This window comes from Grampus griseus (assembly GCF_964374135.1).
Source record: "Grampus griseus genome assembly, chromosome: 5".
Lineage (NCBI taxonomy): Eukaryota > Metazoa > Chordata > Mammalia > Artiodactyla > Delphinidae > Grampus > Grampus griseus.
In genome coordinates, this window is record NC_138998.1 from 143,572,753 (window position 1) to 143,591,373 (window position 18,621).

At 49.2% G+C, this 18,621-nt stretch overlaps 1 protein-coding gene across 3 annotated transcripts in view; it reads left to right on the plus strand.

The window, feature by feature from the left end:
• Positions 1-2,225: 2,225 nt before the first annotated feature.
• DIP2A (disco interacting protein 2 homolog A) overlaps positions 2,226-18,621 on the plus strand; it is a gene marked incomplete at its 3' end in the record, with an annotated part of 90,720 nt that continues 74,324 nt past the window's right edge. For all 3 annotated transcript variants that reach the window (XM_082654181.1, XM_082654183.1, XM_082654182.1), the window contains exons 1-2: positions 2,226-2,361; positions 18,133-18,204. In XM_082654181.1, coding sequence (XP_082510307.1) covers positions 2,271-2,361; positions 18,133-18,204 — 163 coding nt within the window. In that variant the 5' untranslated portion in view covers positions 2,226-2,270. The remainder of the gene's footprint in view (positions 2,362-18,132; positions 18,205-18,621) is intronic.

The window sequence follows — 18,621 nt, forward strand, 5'->3', positions numbered from 1 at the left end:
CCCCAGTAAAGATGTTAAAAAAAAAAGGGGGGGATTTGGACACAGAAACAGACACACATATAGGGAGAAAGGCATGTGAACATGAAAGCAGAGATGGGCATGATGCACCTACAAGCCAAGCAGCACCGAAGATGGCCAGCAAACCACCAGAAGCTAGCAGGCAGGGATGGAAGATCCTTCCTTCGCAGCCCTGTAACCTCGTTCTGACTTCCAGCCCCCAGAACTGTGAGATAAATTGCTGTTAAGCCACCCAGTCCATGGTACTTTGTTACTGCAGCCCTAGCAAACTAACATGTTCTTTTGAGGGGGAGGGGGCTATAGTCCACCTGAATTATGCTAAGAAATAACCATAATTATATGCCTAGTGTCCAACAGGTTGGGGAAAGGAGTGCCCGGTTGGTAGGGAAAGGTGAGCCACATGGGCAGGCTCCAGAGGTTCAAGGCAGTCTTGGGGGTGGGGAGTGGTCAGAAGCTTTGAGGGCACCTACCCAGATATGAGATCTCTTTGACATGTGTCATGGGCCCAGATTTTCCCAACCAGGGCCCCAAACTTAGCATCACAGAACTGCCTTGGCTGGGTGTTTACCATCTTTGAGATATTAATTCTTGAGCCTTGCCCTTGTCTTTATTGTCTCAATGCAGGAGATGAGGCTTCTTTTGCAGGCAACCGAAGAGACTCCATGGCTTTCAATGGTCTGTTGGTAGCCATCCACTGTCCATTATTTCTCTTAAGGGCATCAGTAGTGTTAAGGAATAGCTACCCAATCCCAGTACCCTTCCTTATAGCTAATATTTCCATCATACGTAAAAGGCTTCTAGGGTATTCATTTCACTTCTCTGGTTCACTCTTCTACACGGGTGGAAGGTTAACAACTACATCACTTCGTGCCAGGGGCTGTGAGTGTTCCATCCACAAGTGGTGAGTGATTCACCCCATCTTATCACCTGCCATCTAAACCCCAGGTACCAACTGTTGCAGGATGGTTTCTCCAGAAGCAGATGGTGAGAGAGAGTTTGGGGTACAAGTTTATATGGCATCAACACCTGTGAAAGGAAGGGGAAGCAGACAGGGTTGAGCCTAGGAAGGAGAGGGCCATGAAGGCCCAGCTAAGCTGTAGGCAGCCTGTCGTGCTCGCAGAGGCCTTCAGCGCTGGGCCCAATGGCCAGGCCGGCTCAGTCACCTCAAGAAGGATACGACCTAGGAAGGTGGCCCTCTGCGGACAGGGGCGGGTATTCGCGGCCAGCACAGTCCACCGTCGCACCTGGCAGATACGCTTCCCGCCGACACCGGGGATCAGCTCCCTCAGGATTCCCGGTGTGTGTGTGTGTGGAGGGGGCGGGGGGTCTCAGTTCAGCTCCGCCAGCCCCCAAGGCTCCGGACGTCTGTAGTTCCCTCATGTCTGTCCTCGCACTTCCCAAGGTCACCCCACGGTCTGAAACGGCTGCTGGAGCTCCTTCCAAGGCTGTTTTGAAAAGCACATGGGCTAACACACACGTCACAGCGCGTCTACGAAGGACGTCCAAAGGTGCCCAGGGGGTCCTGCTCACTCCCGAGAGTCGTGAAAAGGCCCACGCGTGCTGGGGAGGAAGCGTGTGGACGCCCCCCCGCCCGCCCCAGCGCAAGCCCAGCGCACCCCGAACCTTCAGCGTCCGCGCGGACACCAGACCAGGGCCTGCAGGGTCGCCGTGGACGGACGCCCCCCTGAGGCCCGCGACCCCAACACCGGAGGCGAGGGGCGTTTCGCGCCCGCAACCCCAACACTGAGGTGACCACGCTGAGAGGCAAAGCCGCGTTCCTGCCTGTCGGCGATCCAAACCCTCGGCGCAGAGCCTCTCGGGAGTGACGCTCTCCCTGCTCTCCCAATGGGAGCCCGGAGCGGCCTCGCCGCGTCCTCGCGGCCAATGGGAGCGAGCCTCTGGTGTTGCTGGGCGGGCCCGGCCTCCCAACTGGCAGGCGACTCGCCGCGTTACCCGTCTTGCCCTTCCCGCCGCGCACGCGCGCTCCGTACAGGGTCGGCCGGGCGGTCGGGGACGCGCGGGGCGGTGGCGGCGCCAGAGGAGCCGTCCGCGCTCGTGCCCGCGCCTCTGTGGAGCCGCCGGGGCCGCGCCCCTGCCCGCCGCCTGCGATCCCCGCGGGCCGATGCGGGTCGCCGGGCAGAGGGGAGCGACGTAGCCGCCGCCAGTGCCGCCACCTCGGCTCGGCGCGGCCCGACCCAGACCCCGACCCCGCCCGGGTCGAGCCGGCCGACCGGCCGTCCTTCGGCGGGGCCATGGCCGAGCGCGGGTGCCCGCTGGAGGCGGTGCCGTTACCCGCCGAGGTGCGGGAGAGCCTGGCCGAGCTGGAGCTGGAGCTGTCGGAAGGTGAGCGGCCCGGCGCCTGGGACCCCCGCCCGGCCCTCCTCCCAGACCCTCGCCCGACCCTCCGCGGGCCCGGGACCCCCGCCCGGCCCTCACGCCCGAACCCCGACCCCCGTCAGGCTTCCGGCGCCCGGCGGGTGGCCGCGCTTTGGGTGGTTTGGCCTAAGGCGCGGGAACCTGGACGGGGATGACCGTTCTGTCCGAGCGGGCTGTCCGAGCGGGCTGTCCCAGCCGAGGGCTGCGGGTCAACGCCCTGGCAGTCGCGCCGGCTGCAGCCCCGCGTGCCTCGGTTTCCTCCTCTGAGACGGGGTGGTCGCAGCACCTGCCTCTCGGCGCCCGTATGAGCCTAATGCCTTAGCAGGTGCAAAGCACTGAACACTTCGAACGAGGTTGTTAGCCCCTTTTAGGGAACTTTTAAAAATTTAAAAAGCATATTCAATAAGTGGTTGTTTGTTTAAAATAGACTGAGTGATTAGGCCTCAGAGGCGTGGGTGGTGTTACCCCTTCGTCTGTTACCCCAAGGCTCGTGTCCTGAACTCCGCGTGGCTGTCGGCGCACAGAGTTAGTTCTTGTCCGGGATCAGGGAGGCCTCGTAGCCGTTGAAGAGAAGCAACTAAAGGCTTAACTGTTCTTGACACTTAAATGCGTTTTCAACTGTCAGCAGCCATTTACTCCATAGTCTGAACCCAGTTCAAGTTTCGCTCCGGCTGGGGTAGTGACTTGTTACCACTGTCTAATAAATATGCCCCGGACTGTAGTGACTGCTGACCAGCCTTCGGGAGGTAGGTGCCATCGTTATCTTTGTTTTACAGATAATACAGCATTTACATGCAACCGCTTTGAATTCAACATCCAAATTTTTAAACGTTCTGTGACATGTGGCTTTTTTTTTTTTTTTAATGGAAGTGCAATTGGAAAAGGGTGGATTTGAGAATTCTTGGTGATTAGGTGCTCCTGGAAAATCTGAAAAACTCAGATTAGGAATGGTTCTGACAGTAACTACTGTCCTGAGTTTGTCGTAGTTCTTCATCGAGGGAAAAATCATATAGATGCCGTTTAGATTTTACACAATTTCAAATATGTTTTTGCAGATTGTTCTTAATTTCTTCCCCAGTGTATTAGTTATTTCCTCAATTCCTTGTTGTTTTGTGGTTGGATGTTGAAGGTCTTTCTAGGAGTTGACAGATAAGATTGAGAGCTTCATGATTTGTGTGACAGAACACACATAAAGACAAGTACTTCAACAAAAGAAATGCTTCTCTATTGAATCCTTTTATGCTGCTGTCATTTTAGACACATGTAGAGGATGTACAGTTGGGTGAAGGGTACAAGATTACGCATAGGTGGATAGGAGCCTGGAAGCGTAGCTTAAGCTGAGGAAGGAGAAGACAGTGTTGAGGGGAAGGGACAGCAGAGTGCGGTGCAGCCAAGGAGGCAGGAGCCCCGGCCTCTGTCCCACGCCCACACCGGTGAGGTTTTATTTACGTAATTAAAGGAGGGTGTTATTAATGAAGCACACTCCTAAAGCAACCAAAGTTCGTGTCATTGTCATTATCATTTTTATATTTTCATCAAGTAGAAGTAGAAAGTGGGTCTCCCTTTGCCCTACGTGCTATGTCTCTCCCCCCGCTCCCCTCCCCCCACCGTTTGAGAGAAACTTCTAAGTTAGAATAAAGTCAAGTCGGAATAGGGTGCCTTCATGGCACTCACATTTGTCTGAATGAGGAGTTGCTTAAAACTTCGAGATGACATCGTACGAGGCAGGTTGGAGGGAGGAGGGAGCTTAACACAGACAAAACGCTGCCCACATGGAGACAGGGGTCATTGTCAGATACCGGGGTAACCTGGAGAAGCCTTCACGATGTCCCCTCAGCCCGTACCCGGCCTTGACTAGGAGAAAATACACCCCTGCCTTTATTCATAACTCGCACGTGGCCTTGTTCTCCAGCATCCTCACTGGATTCTCACTGACTGTTGAAATTGGGGTTCACCCTCAGGGATGGTTCTTGTCTTTGGAGGCACTCATTTCTCCCCATAGAGCAGGTCTGTGGACTTTCTCATTCCAGAGGGAAACAGGCACAGCGGTGCTCTTGCGCCCTAGCTTTCCTGGCTGCTTTGCCCGTCCTGACTCAGGGGTCTTCTTCAGATGAAGTTGAGGGTGACGGGTGGAGGTACACAGAGCCTCACTCTTCTTAGAAGCCCCCCCACCCCGTGAACATACTCAGAAGAATTCACGTATGTGGCTCCTCAAAGCGGATCAGAATGTCTGTGCATGAAAATGAGGTTATTAGAGGTATAATCTTGATTTTTTTGAAAGAATTAATTCCCAAACACTTACACTTTGCCTATTACTGTCTGAAATTACCTTCGATTTGCCTCACAACTAATTTTGGTGCCGAGCAGTGTCTTGGGGCTGTTGCTGCTGAACTGCTTTAAACGAGGATGACGGGGTGAACAGGCGGAGCACAGGGGATCTCTAGGGCAGCGCGACTGTTCTGTACAATACAGTAATGGTAGATACAAGTCATTCCACGTTTGTCAAAGCCCAGAGATTGTACAACACGAAGAGTGCGCCCTAATGTTAGCTGCGGACTTCGGTTATAATAACGTATCGATTTTATTCATCAGTTAGAACGTATGTACCACAGTAATACAAGATGTAAACAGTAGGGGATGTGTGGGAAATCTCTGTTGTTTCAAATAAATTTTTTGTAAACCTGAAAAAAAACCCCCACAAAAAACCAAGGGTGATGGTGTGAAGTTTGTTCTTTGTTTTAGTTGCCTGCAGAGGTTTAGAGAGGAAATTCCTACACAATAGGTTACATTTATCCCACTCCTGTTTTTTCATTCTGGTTAATAGGTCTATTCTGTAGCTTTAACTTTAGTCTGTTTCTTGTTTTCATGCAGTTTGACAGTGCAGGGGCTCCAGCCTCGATGGAGTCGACCAGAAAGGGGAAAAGCTCCATTTGTGGATGTAGAGGAAGGGACTTCTTTTCACAAAAAGCGTTTTTCCTCATTAAATGTCTTTAATTTCTAAAATTTGTGATATATTGATAATTCTCTAGTTTTCAGAATGACAGCCCGACATTGCCTTCACATCGATAAACATTTGTTGTGCTTCCTAAATGTTCTGTGGTATACTAAAGTTCTCATGTCCAAATTCCACTCATCTGTCAAAGCCCAGCCCAGGTGTCTTATGTGACCCTTTCCTGATCCTCTCTGATGAGGCTCCTTTCTCAGAATTCTCGTCACCCCGCCCCCTCTTTTGGAGTTCTTGCCACCTTTTGTTTTTTGCGTTTGTTATTTATATATATTCATTCATTCAGTAATTATTGCGTACCTGCTGGGTGCTAGGTAATGTTTTGGCTGTAGTGGTCAGGTTTAGCGTTGTTTCTCCATTGATCATAAGGCTTTGCACAATGTTGTATTAAAATAGGAACGTAGATACACATTGCAGAGAAATGAAACAATTTAAAGGAAATGTAGGCTGGAGTGAGCATCCCTCCTACCTCTGGCATCTTCCCAGATGTGGCCCGTGGTATCCATTTCTTGTGTTTTCTTCTAGAAATAATCTGCCCGTGGTTCCCATACCGTGGTTCACACACCTCCCGGGCTCCCTAAGACCGTTGCTGGGGGCCTATGAGGGAAAACTGTCTTTTTATAATAATACTAAGACGTCATTTCTGTTTTCCATGTTTGTACTGATGGTGCAGGAGCAGTGATGGATAAAACTACTGGTGCCTTGGCAGAAACTGTGAGGCAAGGGCCCCAAATCACACTGATCAGTGCATTCTTCACCACCTCCCCACTTGCAGTAGAAACAGTGCCACTTTGACTTAGACATATCCTTTCTTGCTGAAGCAGTAACAGTTAACTTTCTTAAATCTCAACCCTGAGTACTTGTTCTAGTCTCCTCGTGAGGAATGGGAGGTGCACGTAAAGCACGTCTGCCACACTGAGAGGTCCAGAGCCTGTGAACGGCTCTGTCGTGCAGTTTGAGCTGCAGAACAAATGGGCCACGTTTGTTGTGGAGCGTGATTTTTACTTGAAAAAGTGAGTGACAGACAAGCTACAGTTATTCAGAGTTGGGTATGTGGTGGATGTTTTCTGAGAAATGAAGAACGATTGTCAGAAATTGTAGCCAATGATAATATTTGTGCTTTCAAGCAAAAATATAAAAATTTAAAGCTTCTGTCTGCTACCAAGAGCTTGACAGCCTCTCAGTACTTAAAGACTTATTTTGATGGGATCAGTGGCAATATTAATGAATGTGAGTTATTGATATTATTTAGTGAAATGTGTCAACGTTAGGAAGAGCTGCGTAATTCTGTGAACCAGCATTTTCCAAATGAACAGCATATCATGTTACAGATTTGTGCATGGGTAAAAGATCCATTCAAATATATACCAATAGATTGCAATGAAAAGTTGCAGTACGAAAAGTTCATTGACAAGGTTTTAGATTCTACATTGCAGCTGTCATTTAAGAAACTACCACTTGCCTAGTTTTGGTGTGGTATAAAGCAGAATGTCCACAGTGATCTGAAAAGGCTACTGAAATACTCCTCCCTTTTCTAACCCACGTGTGTGTGAGGCTTTGCTTCATAGACTTCATAGACAGGATTTGCTTCATAGACTTCAACCCACATATCCTGCAGCCAGCTGAATGCTGAAGCAGATATGAGAATCCACTTGTCTTCTAAGAAGCCAGATATTAAGGACGCATGTAAAAGTAAAACAATACCTGTACTCACTAAATGCTTTGGAAATCTATTATTTTTTTAATTTAAAATATTACTTATGTTAACATGGTAGGTTTATTATAAAATTTTTTAAATTAATTAAATGTTAAAAATTGCATAGTTTTAATTGCTAATATGGTAAACATTGATAACTCACAAAGAAACAACAGCTCTTTGGGGTCCTCAATAATTTTTAAGCGTGTGAAGGGTTCTTGAGGGCAACACCTTTGAGAACCACCAGACCACGTAACACTAACAGGGCTTTTAAGGAGATACCTAGATGTCAACATCTAAAACGCATCTCATTTTTCGTCCCCTGGTACTCGGGTTCGCCATTCCAGATGCTTTACTAACAATCTCCCCACTTGGAGAGTCAGTGCCTTTAACCTCCCGTTTGGCACAGTTTGCAATTTCTGCGGAGGATGAACTGGAATAGGGAGAACCAATGAGAGGTATTTTTCTTTTACTTTGTGTAACATTTTTTTAGCTGTTGCCTGGTATAATGTGATTTCTGTTTATATTTTTAAGGGAAATCAGATGTTTCAATTTATAAAACATATGTTTGAAAATCTTTAAAAATTGTACTTACTGACTAGCTGCTTGTACATCCATCCCACCTTATGCAAAATCCATCATCATGATTCAGGTGTATTCCCTTTAGAATGTTTTTCTTTCTATAGCAAATCATCCTAGTGCAGTTGTCTTTTTAAAGAATATTGATTTATAAATTTTTAAAAGAATATCAATACTAGGATTTCCATTAATATCGTAAAACTTTGCACATGCTGTTCATTGCCAACTCTCTGTACGTGTTGAATTCCTTCCTTCGTTTTAAGACTTAAGTTTAAACTTCACTTTCTCTTTGAAGCTCTGCCTTCCTCTGAGAACAGCCCGCTCAAAGTTAGGTGCCTAACTTTTTGTCCCTGTAGCACTTACTGTGTCATTCTTACAGGATTTATCCAATTCTGTGTTTATTGTTTGTTTGGCTTTTCTTTGCCACTTCATAGGGAGCAATTCCAGAGGAAGTTTGATCTGCCCATCATCATGTCCTCAGCGCCTAGCACATTTTAGGCGTTTTACTGAGCGCTTGCTGAATTAATAGAAGAGTGACCCACGCATGGTGCTTATTCTCAGTTTTAAATCAAGAATCCTCCGTAATTGGCTTGAATACTTAGCTTTTTGATAATAGTTTTTCAGATTCAGTGAAGCCCTGGGAGGACTGACCTGTGCCTCGGGGAGCCATTGAACCAGGATGTGGTCTTTGTTGCTCTGAACTCCTAGGAGGAAAAGCGGCTGAGATGAGTGCGCTGGGAGTCTGGCCCCGCCGCGTGGAGCTCCAAGACCCCAGTCTAATCCGGCGCCGCAGTGGCCGTGATGCCCCTGGGCCCTCCCTGCTGGGGTCTGGGTCCACACTGACCACAACTGAGGTCACGACTCCTGCCGCAGGAGTACAGCAGCTGCTGCGTGCCTGGGAAGCTGTGACTCCCAATAGGGACCTTGGCTCAAGGACCCCACGTGGCCTGAAACTTTCCTAGGGCTGCCTGGAGTCTAGGACTTTTCCTGCCCCACCCGCCTGCCTTTCTTCTTCCTTCTGCAGTCACACCCGACAGCTCGCCAGCCTCCTCCGGGGCCCTCCCCATTTTCCCACCTAAATCTCTTCACGTCTGATCCTGTCATGATGTGTGCTTCTTGGAGGACCTGAACTGCCTACAGGGTCATGGGTTTAGACCCGTGTTGGGAGGGCTGGTTTATTTGGTGTTCTGGTTTACGTGTGTGTCTCCCTTGTCGATGGTCTGCCCTTCGAGGTTGTACCCGGCACGTAGTTGGTGGTCATCGTGCACAGAACTGACCTATTTGCTCTTCTCAGGACTCTCTTGGCCGCGGCCAGCTCTGGCTTAGTTGGCCATCGTGACGCTTCACCAGAGCAGGGGCCGAGCCCACCTTGCTCTCCTCGGTGTCCCGGTGCCGAAGTATCGGCCATGTCCATTGACCTGTTACACTTCCAGCCTCTGTCGTAAAGAAAGGCGCCATTTGCTCTGTCCATTTGCCTTCTGTTAACACCTGGCAGACAAAGGGAGGTTGGGCCCTTGGGGAGGTAGCCTTAGACTGGGTCAGGAGGAGCCGTCCCTGTGGCCGGGGAGGGAGCAGTCGCGGCTGGCGGGCTGGCTGGGCCGGGGCCGCAGAGGAGGGAGCCTGCCGAGTCACGGCGCGAGGGGCAGGCCCTGGGAGACGGGCCAGGAAGGCAGCCCGGGCCGGCCGGGCGGGTGTGCTGGGCCCTGGGCTTCTGCGCCAAGCGCGCTGAGGAGCCGCTGGAGCTCTTGCTGCTCTGACCACTGGTGCCCTTAAAGACTCCCTGGCTGCTGGGAGGAGGGAGAGTGAGCCCGAGGCCAGCTGCAGGGCAGGCGCTGCGGCAGCACGTGCTCGGATGCAGGGCAGCGGCTACAGGGCTGAAACGCGGCTGGATCGGAGGCGGGTCCGGAGCAGGACTGAGGGCATCGCTGTCGCTGTTGCTGGAGGGTGGCCAGGAGTCAGGACTGAGCGCCATGATTTGCTGCGTGTGCCCCGTGAGATGGGAGGGGCCGGGGAGGGCCGGGCTGAGGGAAAGCATGGCTGGTCCTTCATTCGCAGAAGAGCTCGCGCGAACACAAGGGCCGTGACTCGTGTGCGAGGTGGCCGCATGGAGGTGTTACAGGACAGAAATTTCTACCCTCACAGACGTGCGTCCTCAGTGGGGGGCGCAGACGGCCAGAAGAATAAAAACATACGCAACATTAGATTTCGATAAGTGCGTTGAGAGAAACCGGGAGGGAAGAGGGACGGGGAGGAAACGCTTGTAGACTTGGGGCGGGGGGGCTGCAGTTCTTCCCAGGGTGGGCAAGGGAGGCCTCCCCGAGGAGGGCCTTTGAATCCAGGGAGAAACTGCATTGCTGGGAGGTTTGTTTGCGGGGAGGGCTCTGCAGGTGGGGAGGCCCCAGGGCTGGTGAGGACTGTCGTGTGTGTGTGTGTGTGTGTGTGTGTGTGTGTGTGTGTGTGTGTGTGTAGCAGAGGGGGACGAGCAGCGGCTGGAGGAGATTCCCCAGGGCCCCTTGTGCCTCCGCAGTATCAGTGTTTATCCGGGGGGTGGGGCTCCGTGGAGGAGGGCCGTGGTCTGGCAGGTGCCTCATGCCGATCTCTGTCCTGGCAGTGAACTGGTTGCCTACGATGAAGCTGAAGGCAGAGAGTGGCGTGGTGAGCGAGGTGGGGACCCCAGCCAGTCTGCTCCATCGTTCCGCTGTGTTGGGATGACTTGGAGGGGCGCGCCTGCTACCCTGTGCAGTAAATGCTTCCCGTGTGACACACGGGCCAGGACGCGGGATGGAGACGTGAGGGTCCTGTCTCCCCCTCGGCAGTCGCAGCACCTGGGGGAGAGCGACTGCCGTCCTGCTCGGCACTGGCCAGTCTGGCCAGGCCCTTTCCTCGGCTGGCGGGCAGGAAGGAGCGGGTGTGTCGGGGCACAGTGCCCTTCTGGGGACAGCCGCCTGGCGCAGGCCTCAGCCCAGGCGTGTGGGTCTGAGTCGTGCACTCGTGGCAGCCTCTGTGGTCATTCAGTTCCCTGCCCTCCTTTGACCTTCAGCCTCGCAAAGTGAGATCAATATACATTCAGGACTTAGAGTCTGACAAGAGACCAGGGCGGGGGCACTGCTCTGCTGGGGTGAAGAGTCCTCGCGGAGCAGGGCCCGGGGGTGGAGTCCCTGCCTGCCGATGCGGCCCGCACCCCCATGGGGCGTCCCCGCAGGTGTCATCGTCGGGCTCCAGGGTGAGTGCTCCGTCGTCTTAGTTGGAAAGACCCAGAGACTTGTAATTTTGAAGACACATCTCTCTTTCATCTTTTAACTGACATGATATACACCATTTAATATAAAATGAATGCCTACAAAGCATTTGGTCACTCTGCTATGACACGGCTGAGGAAAGGAGGGGAAGGAAGCAGGGTGGTGGGAGTGGGAAGCGTACTGCTGGCACGTCCTTAAGACAGACTCTTCCAGGAGCATTGTGTTTGCAGTGAGCTGCTTCTGCGTGAGACCAGCGTAACCCTTGTGGATCAGTCTGTTTACCCGTAAGTTATCCACCATTTCTGGTGTTGTGCTTCTGCATTAAAATGACTAGGGAGTTAGGTACTATTTGGCGAAGAAAAACCTCTGTGGTCAGGGAAGGAGACCCTAAACATTGTTACCTCTGTCATCTGTTGATGAAGAATCTTTTGGAGTGATGCCCCCCAAGGGCTCCCTTCCCACTTTTCACACAGGAGATGAATGGCCTGTGTTTTGAGAGTTCCTGCATTCTTGGGGCAGCACTTCAAGTAATCGCCGGGGTACAGTGATCACGCAGGGGTTTCCATTCAGACTTGGCTTTGTGTCATTCAGCCGTAAGGAAAGAATAGAAATCCTGTTCCTTCAGTCTACACTGACTATTCGTGATTTAAGACTACCATTTTGGAAACAGAGAAGGAACTTTTATTCCCTTTCAGACTTCACAAATTTTCTACAGGGTTTTTGGTAAAGAACCTTTAAACTGAGTATCTGAAACGTCAAAAGCTATGCTTATGCTTGTTGAGAACAGGCAACTCAAAAGAGCATGTCCTAGTAAGTTCCTCCATAACTCACGGGTTTGTGTCCTTCGGTTACCTCTAAAGATGAAGGAGGCTAAGCTGTTTTCAGGAAACAGCTAGGAAACACTAAAACTAGGATCGTTTTGAAATGAAGGTCATAGAAATGTTATAGAAATAGAGATTCTCATCTCATCGTCAGATAGCCTTGGTGCTATGGACTGAACTGTGCCCCCCAAATTGATATGTCGAAGCCCTAACCCCCAGTGTGACTATATTCCTTTAAGGAGGTGATTAAGGTTAAATGAGGTGCTAAGGGTGGGTCCCCAATCCCCTAGGAGCCGTGTCCTCAGAGAGAGAGAGAGACACGCACACACACGGGAAAGACTACGTGATGACCCAGGTGGGCGGTTGTCTGCACACGAAGAGAGAGGCCGCAGGAGGGACCAGCCCTGTTGCGACACGTGGATCTCAGACGTCCAGCCTCCAGAACCGTTGTTTAGACCACCCAGCCTGTGGCATTTTGGTATAGCGGCCCGAGCAGACTAAGACCCTCGGCGTGTCATCCTGTCCTTCAGCAACCTGCAGCAGGCTGAGTGGAAAGGCTCATGAGCTAGCGGGGCTGACGGACGCGTGAACTGGCAGTGCGGTGAAGTGTGCGGGCCCAGTCGGCGCTAAAAGGGGAGTGACTGTCAGAGCTGGGCAAGCAGGAAATAGAGTTTCCTCCAGCTCTGTTTTGAAGGCACGTGTGAGGAGGGTGGAGCAGAAGAGCATGGAAGGACGTGCTGGGCAGAGGAGGGTGAGCCAGAGCTGAGTGAGCTGGGGGTCCGGACAGTGTCCCCCTGGCCAGTGGTGGGAGAGCAGGCTGGAAGGACGGGGCTCCTCACGGGAGGATTTATGCATGCCAGAGAGGAATTTGGACCGGACTCTGGAGTCTAGACCAGTGTTGGAACAAACTCACATGCTGCCTGCAGCCAGGTGGGTGTTGTAGATGTGAGGTGACAGGCACAGTAGAACCTTCTGTGGTGGTGGAAATGTTTTGTGCTGTCCGGTGTGGTAGCCACTGGCTACTTGTGGCATTAAACACTTGAAATGTGGCTGGTGGGCCTGGGGGACTAAATAGTCATTTAATTTACTTTTAATTAATGAAAATTTAAATAGCCACATATGGCTAGTGGCTGTTGTATTGGACAACACAGCAAAGTGTGTGGTCTGCTAAAGGCATTGTATTAAAAAAGAAGAATGCCATCAACGTATACCTTATGCAGTCTTCTACCCCAGCTCTCAACAGTGGGAGAAGATTAAAATGAGTGTGTGCGTTCAAGAACCCACAAAATCTTGAAAAGAGAGATGGCCAATTTTCTGTTTTTGAAAAAGGGCTAAGGGAGTGGTTACCCTTGGGTGCTTTATTTTAAGCAGGTCTTCCTTAATAAATGATGGAGCCGGCGGGGTTTTAAGGTATTAAGCAGCAATTGAAATATTCCTGTGTGATCTCTGTCTGTCTCTCTTTACTCCTGTCTCTCTCAGATTTAGAATGATTTTTCTGGTGGCATGTAGAGAGTGGTTTGGATGAGTGTGACATTGGGATAAGAAACGTTAAAGAGCATGTTGCCGTGCTCCAGGGCAGGAGACCGTGCTGACCTGGCTGGAGGCTGAGCCAGTGGGCTGGGGAGAGTGCTCTGAAATAGAAGCAGCAGCCTTGGTGTGAAGAGGGGCACGTCGGAGGATGACCCCTCATCGGGGGGCTCTAGGATGACTCCCGAGTTTCTGAAATGAATGCTGGGGAGATGATGGGTCTCTTCACTGAAGATGTGGGACACGGGAAGAACACATCTGCTTCATACCTGTTGGGCGTGAGGCACCTCTGGGAGATCTGAGGGATGGTGTCCAGGGAACATTTGGGTGTGTAGGACAGGCACTTTTAGAAAGGGCTAGTCTGGAAGTAGAAATTTGGAAGTCATTGGTACAACAGTTGCCCCGTCTGGAGAACTGAAAAATGCAAAGAGACCTAGGATAAACCCTCGAGGGACTCAAGCCCCAGAGGGAAAGGCAGAGCGAGGAGACCACAGAGGAGACTGAAGAAGGAAGACACCACAGCAGGAGCAGAGCAGGGGTAGGACCTCTGTGCACAGAGGCTGGAGAGGGTCTCTAGCCAGGGAGCATTTACTTGGGGTGGAGGATTTTCTGGGTCAATATGCATGACCAGTCATCAGGTGAAGATGACTCTCCTTCCCCAGATGTCACGGAAATGGTAGCAGTTTTAAAAATTGAAAGGAAATTGACAGCAGTCTAGATTCTGGAAAGTCAGAAAGGTCGGTCGGCACAGTGAGCAAGGTCGGGGCGGGAGCGGGGAGGCAGGGCTGAGGCGGGGAAGCCTCTGCACTGGGGAGGAGAGGGTGCCTTTCTCAGGGGTTTCCGGAGTCCGCCACGCCACTGCATTGGGAGGAAGGGGTGCCCAGAGGGCAGGCCCGCCGCTGCCTCAGCAGCACAGTTTCTCACTCACATTCCTCAAAAGAGTTCGCTCGAGTGGAAGCTGTGCAGCTGAAAAGTTGGGAAACCCTGGAGGGGATGATATTTAAGTTCTCCTTTCAGCTGCAAGAGTGTTCTGCGTTCTGGTTATGAGCATCCAGTGTGAATCATACCATAGTGTCGCTTTATCTCACCAAGGGATGTTTAAAAGCAACCTGCACGTGGCTGTTTATAGGGGCTTTATTCATTTATTCATTCAAACTTGGAAGCAACCAAGATGGATGTCCTTCAGTAGTTGAATGGATAAATAAACTCTTACATTGAGACAATGGAACATTATTTAGCACTAAAAAGAAATGAGTTATCAAGCCAAGAAAAGGCACAGAACAATCTCAAATGCACGTTACTCAGTGAAAGAAATCAATCTGAAAAGGCTACTGATTCCAACTATTCTGGAAAACTATGGAGACAGTAAAAAAGGTCAGTGGTTGCCAGGGGTTCAGGTGTTCAGGGGGTGGGGAGAGGGATGAATAGGCAGAGCACAGAGGATTTTTAGGGCAGTGAAATACTCTGTATGGTAGCGTAATGATAGATACATGTCATTATACGGTGGTCCAAGCCCACGGAATGTATGACAGCAAGAGTGAACCATATGGGCTTTGGGTGATGATGACATGTCAGCGTAGCTCATCATCTGTGACAAATGCACCACTCTGGTGGCAGATGTTGATATTGGGGGAGGCTGTGCATGTGGCGGGCAGGGGATGGATGGGAACTCTCTGTGCCTTGCCCTCAATTTTGCTTGTGACCCTTAAACTGCTCTAAAAAAAGTAAAATAAAGCAAAAGAGAGAAGGAAAAAAAAAACCTGGAAATAAATCTACAAGCCCAGATGGTTTCACTGACAAAATTTATCAAACATTTAAAAAAGAAATAACACCAATTTTACATAGTCTCTCTCACGTATATTTTAACTTTTAATTTTGGAATCATTTTAATCTCATAAGAAATTGCAAAAATAGTACATAGAATTCATTCAGTTTCCCACAGTAACATCTTATATAGCCATAGTACATTATCAAACCATATTCCATATATTCTTAATTATAAAAGATTATATGATTATTGTGTTAAAAGATATAACGAGTTCAAAAGTGCATGAAGTAAAAAGCGAAATCTAACACCCACCCCAAGCCAAATAAATAAATCACTTCCTAGGGGTAACCACTGCTAATAATTTGTTGGGTACCCCTCCAGACATTTTGTGCACATACAGAAATATATATACCTACATGCATGTGAATATAGTTTTATTTTTTAATTTTTATCAGAATTACATCATTTCATATGTACATTGTTTTTCAGCTTGCTGTTTTTGCTCAGTAGGATATCATGGATCCCGTGTAAGTGATACCCACCCCCTTCCCCGCCCCCTCAAGTACCAGAGTATTTTTTAGGACTCACAGTATCCTGTAGTAGTGATGTATGGCATCACATTCACTTCTTCCTACTTGTTTTCATGGACAGTTAGGTTTTCTCACATACTTTGCTGTTACATGTAATGTGCACCGCCTGTCCTCGTTCCTGTGACCTTAAGGAGCTACTGAGTGCCTTCGAGAATAGGTCTTTAGAAATTGTGTTGCTGAGGTAGAGACATGATGATAGCATTCGGGGTTTTGCCTTTATAATCCAAAGTGTATTTGGTTTGTGGCCGTGGAGGTCAACCCGAGCCACACATCGTGCCCCTGCCTGGAGCATTCCTGAGAGCAGCTGCCCACAGGCCACCAGAGAGGCACCTTCTGCAGATGGCCTGGTGTGTTTCCAAAATCGCCCTGGGGCCGGGGTGCCCACGCAGGGGAGACCTCCACTGTGTCTGGGATTCCCTCTGGCTGGTGGTCAGGGTCATCCCGGTTCTGTGCAGCAGACTGAGGAGCTTGCTCTGCTGTTGGTCTCTCTCTAGCGTTTACCGAACCTGGGGTCAGAAATCTTGGATGTGAGTCCCTTTATTAGTTCATTAGTTTTGCCCTGGAGTCTGTTTTGGATTCCATTTTGCTGTCTGTGGCTGGAAGCTTTGCATTCAGAGGTGTGTCAGGTTGGTGTCTACATTGGATATTTGAAAATATGCTAACTGGTTACACGCGAAAATGTGTCGCGGGTTATATTCAGTTGGTTTGGACAGCTTTCAGGATATCATGAGCACCAAAGTGGGAGTTAGCACGTTTCCTTTCTGAATGCTCTTGGTACCTTCACCACGTAAGCGTTCATTTGAAATGGGAACATGAGAAGAGACAGTTTCTAGAAAATGAGTACTTAATTTTAAAATATTCTGAGATTGGAATTGACATATACACACTACCATATATGAAGTAGATAACTAATAAGAAACTACCATATACCACAGGGAACCTTATTCAATACTCTGTAATGACCTATATGGAAATAGAATCTAAAAAAGAGTGGATATACATGTATGTGTAACTGATTCTCTTTGCTGTACAGCAGAAACTAACACAGCATTGTAAATAACTGTCCTCCAATAAAAATTAATTTTAAAAAAATTGAAAAAAAAATCCTGCAAAATCCAGTGCTCTGCTTTAAATGAGGATTTGTCTGTTTTAGTTTAGTGTTGCAATGTTGTTTTCATTTAAATTTGTCTTAATTACATATTTTCATATGTTCTGGAGGAAACAAATTTTTTAGTAGATATTGTTTAAAAAAAACACATGTGCTTTAAATTTGTTCACAAGTTGAAACTCAGTAAGCAAAATCATACAATCATATCCTGGATCCAGTCAGGGTCTGTGAGTGTCCAGTGAGTGTAAGACAAGGACAGCGCAGCCCACGGGCCACTGCAGTCAGCAGTGGATTAGGTGTGCTCATTACATCACAGATTGGGTGATGATAAAGACGAAGTGCTTAGTGAAGAATTGACAACAGAGTGAGATTTATTATATGATGTCATTCAGGTAGAGTAAAGATACACAGACACAAGGCAGGATATGTTTTGCAGAACGTATTCCAATTAAAAGGCCCACAAGGCAGTAGAATAGTTTTGTGTGGGGTTGGTGGGGGGTCAGGTGCAGACCAAGGCCGAGTCAAAGGGTGTCGGTGGCAACCGGGAGCGGCTCTGTGGGCGCCCGACTGGGTGCGCAGTCCTCAAAGCGGAGGCTCTGTGCAGTGGCCTCACCACTTTGCCTGTTTGTTTGGGGTGGGTGGGCGGGGGGCAGGGGCAGGAGGGGCGCGGAGTGGGTGCCAGGAGGGCTTGCAGAGCACTGGAAGATTTCTGTTGAAGACCACTCACCCAAAGTGCAAGGTACTCGTGGACACTGTGATACATGCTTCTGGTCGAAATAAAGTCTCCCAGACATGCTGGATCTGCCCTGAGCGCTCCAAGTTATCCAGGAAACCAGCTGCTGTGCTTAGACTGAGAAGTGTTTCCCTGCAGACACATTTCCTGCCCTGTTTCTGGGTAGGTTAATTCATTTTTAGGCTGTTCTTCTTTAGGTCCTATTCCCCGAGTGCTGGCCCAGGGACACCCCGTGGCCTGCGAGGGTTGGTTTCCTGTGGGTCCCTTACACCAGTACTTCCGCAGCTTGAACCTGCACAAGTCACCTGGGGATCTTGGTAAAATGCAGATGCAGATTCTGTCGGTCTGGGGCGTGGCCTCGGAGTCTCTGCAGTTTTGACTCTTGTCCAGAATGTCCTGTGACGGGAATGATTCGGCATGTAGCCTTCTGAGTCTGGCTTCTGTCACTCAGCAATATGCGTGTAAGATCCACCCAGATTGTTGTCTGTCGATAGCTTGTTCCTTTTTACTGCTGATTAGCATTCCACTGTGTGGATGCATCATGCTTTCTTTATCCAATCACCAGTTGAAGGACCTAAGTGTTTCCAGTTTTTCCATTATGAATGAATTTTTAATTAAAAAATTTTGGGAACTTCAGAAGAAATGTAATTCTATTTTTCCATTGTTGTTTTAGGTGACATCACTCAAAAAGGATATGAAAAGAAAAGGGGAAAGCTGCTTGCACGTTATGTACCACTCGCTCAAGGTAAGGTCAGCACGCGTCTCGTAAAACCGATTTAAAATTTGATTTTAGAGCTTGACATTGGTAGTTTCATATTTTATTGAGAAGGTCTGGGCAAATAGCATGTCTACTATAAGATTATAAAATCCAAAGGCATAGAGTATAATTTATATCTCTGGTTTGGTGTAGATTTCATTCCCAAATAGGATTTCTTTTATTTTTATGATCATAGACCATGATTATTTTTATGGTTTTAGTAAGGAACATTTCCTTACTTAGGTTTGGAACAAATATTATAAAGATGTCAGTTCTTCCCACCTTAGATTGATCTGTAGCGTGCACATTCAGTGTTTCAACAGAGTTGTTGGGGGTGGAATTTAACAAGCTAATTTTAAAATTTATATACAAGTTTGGGACTTCCCTGGCAGGCCGGTGGTTAAG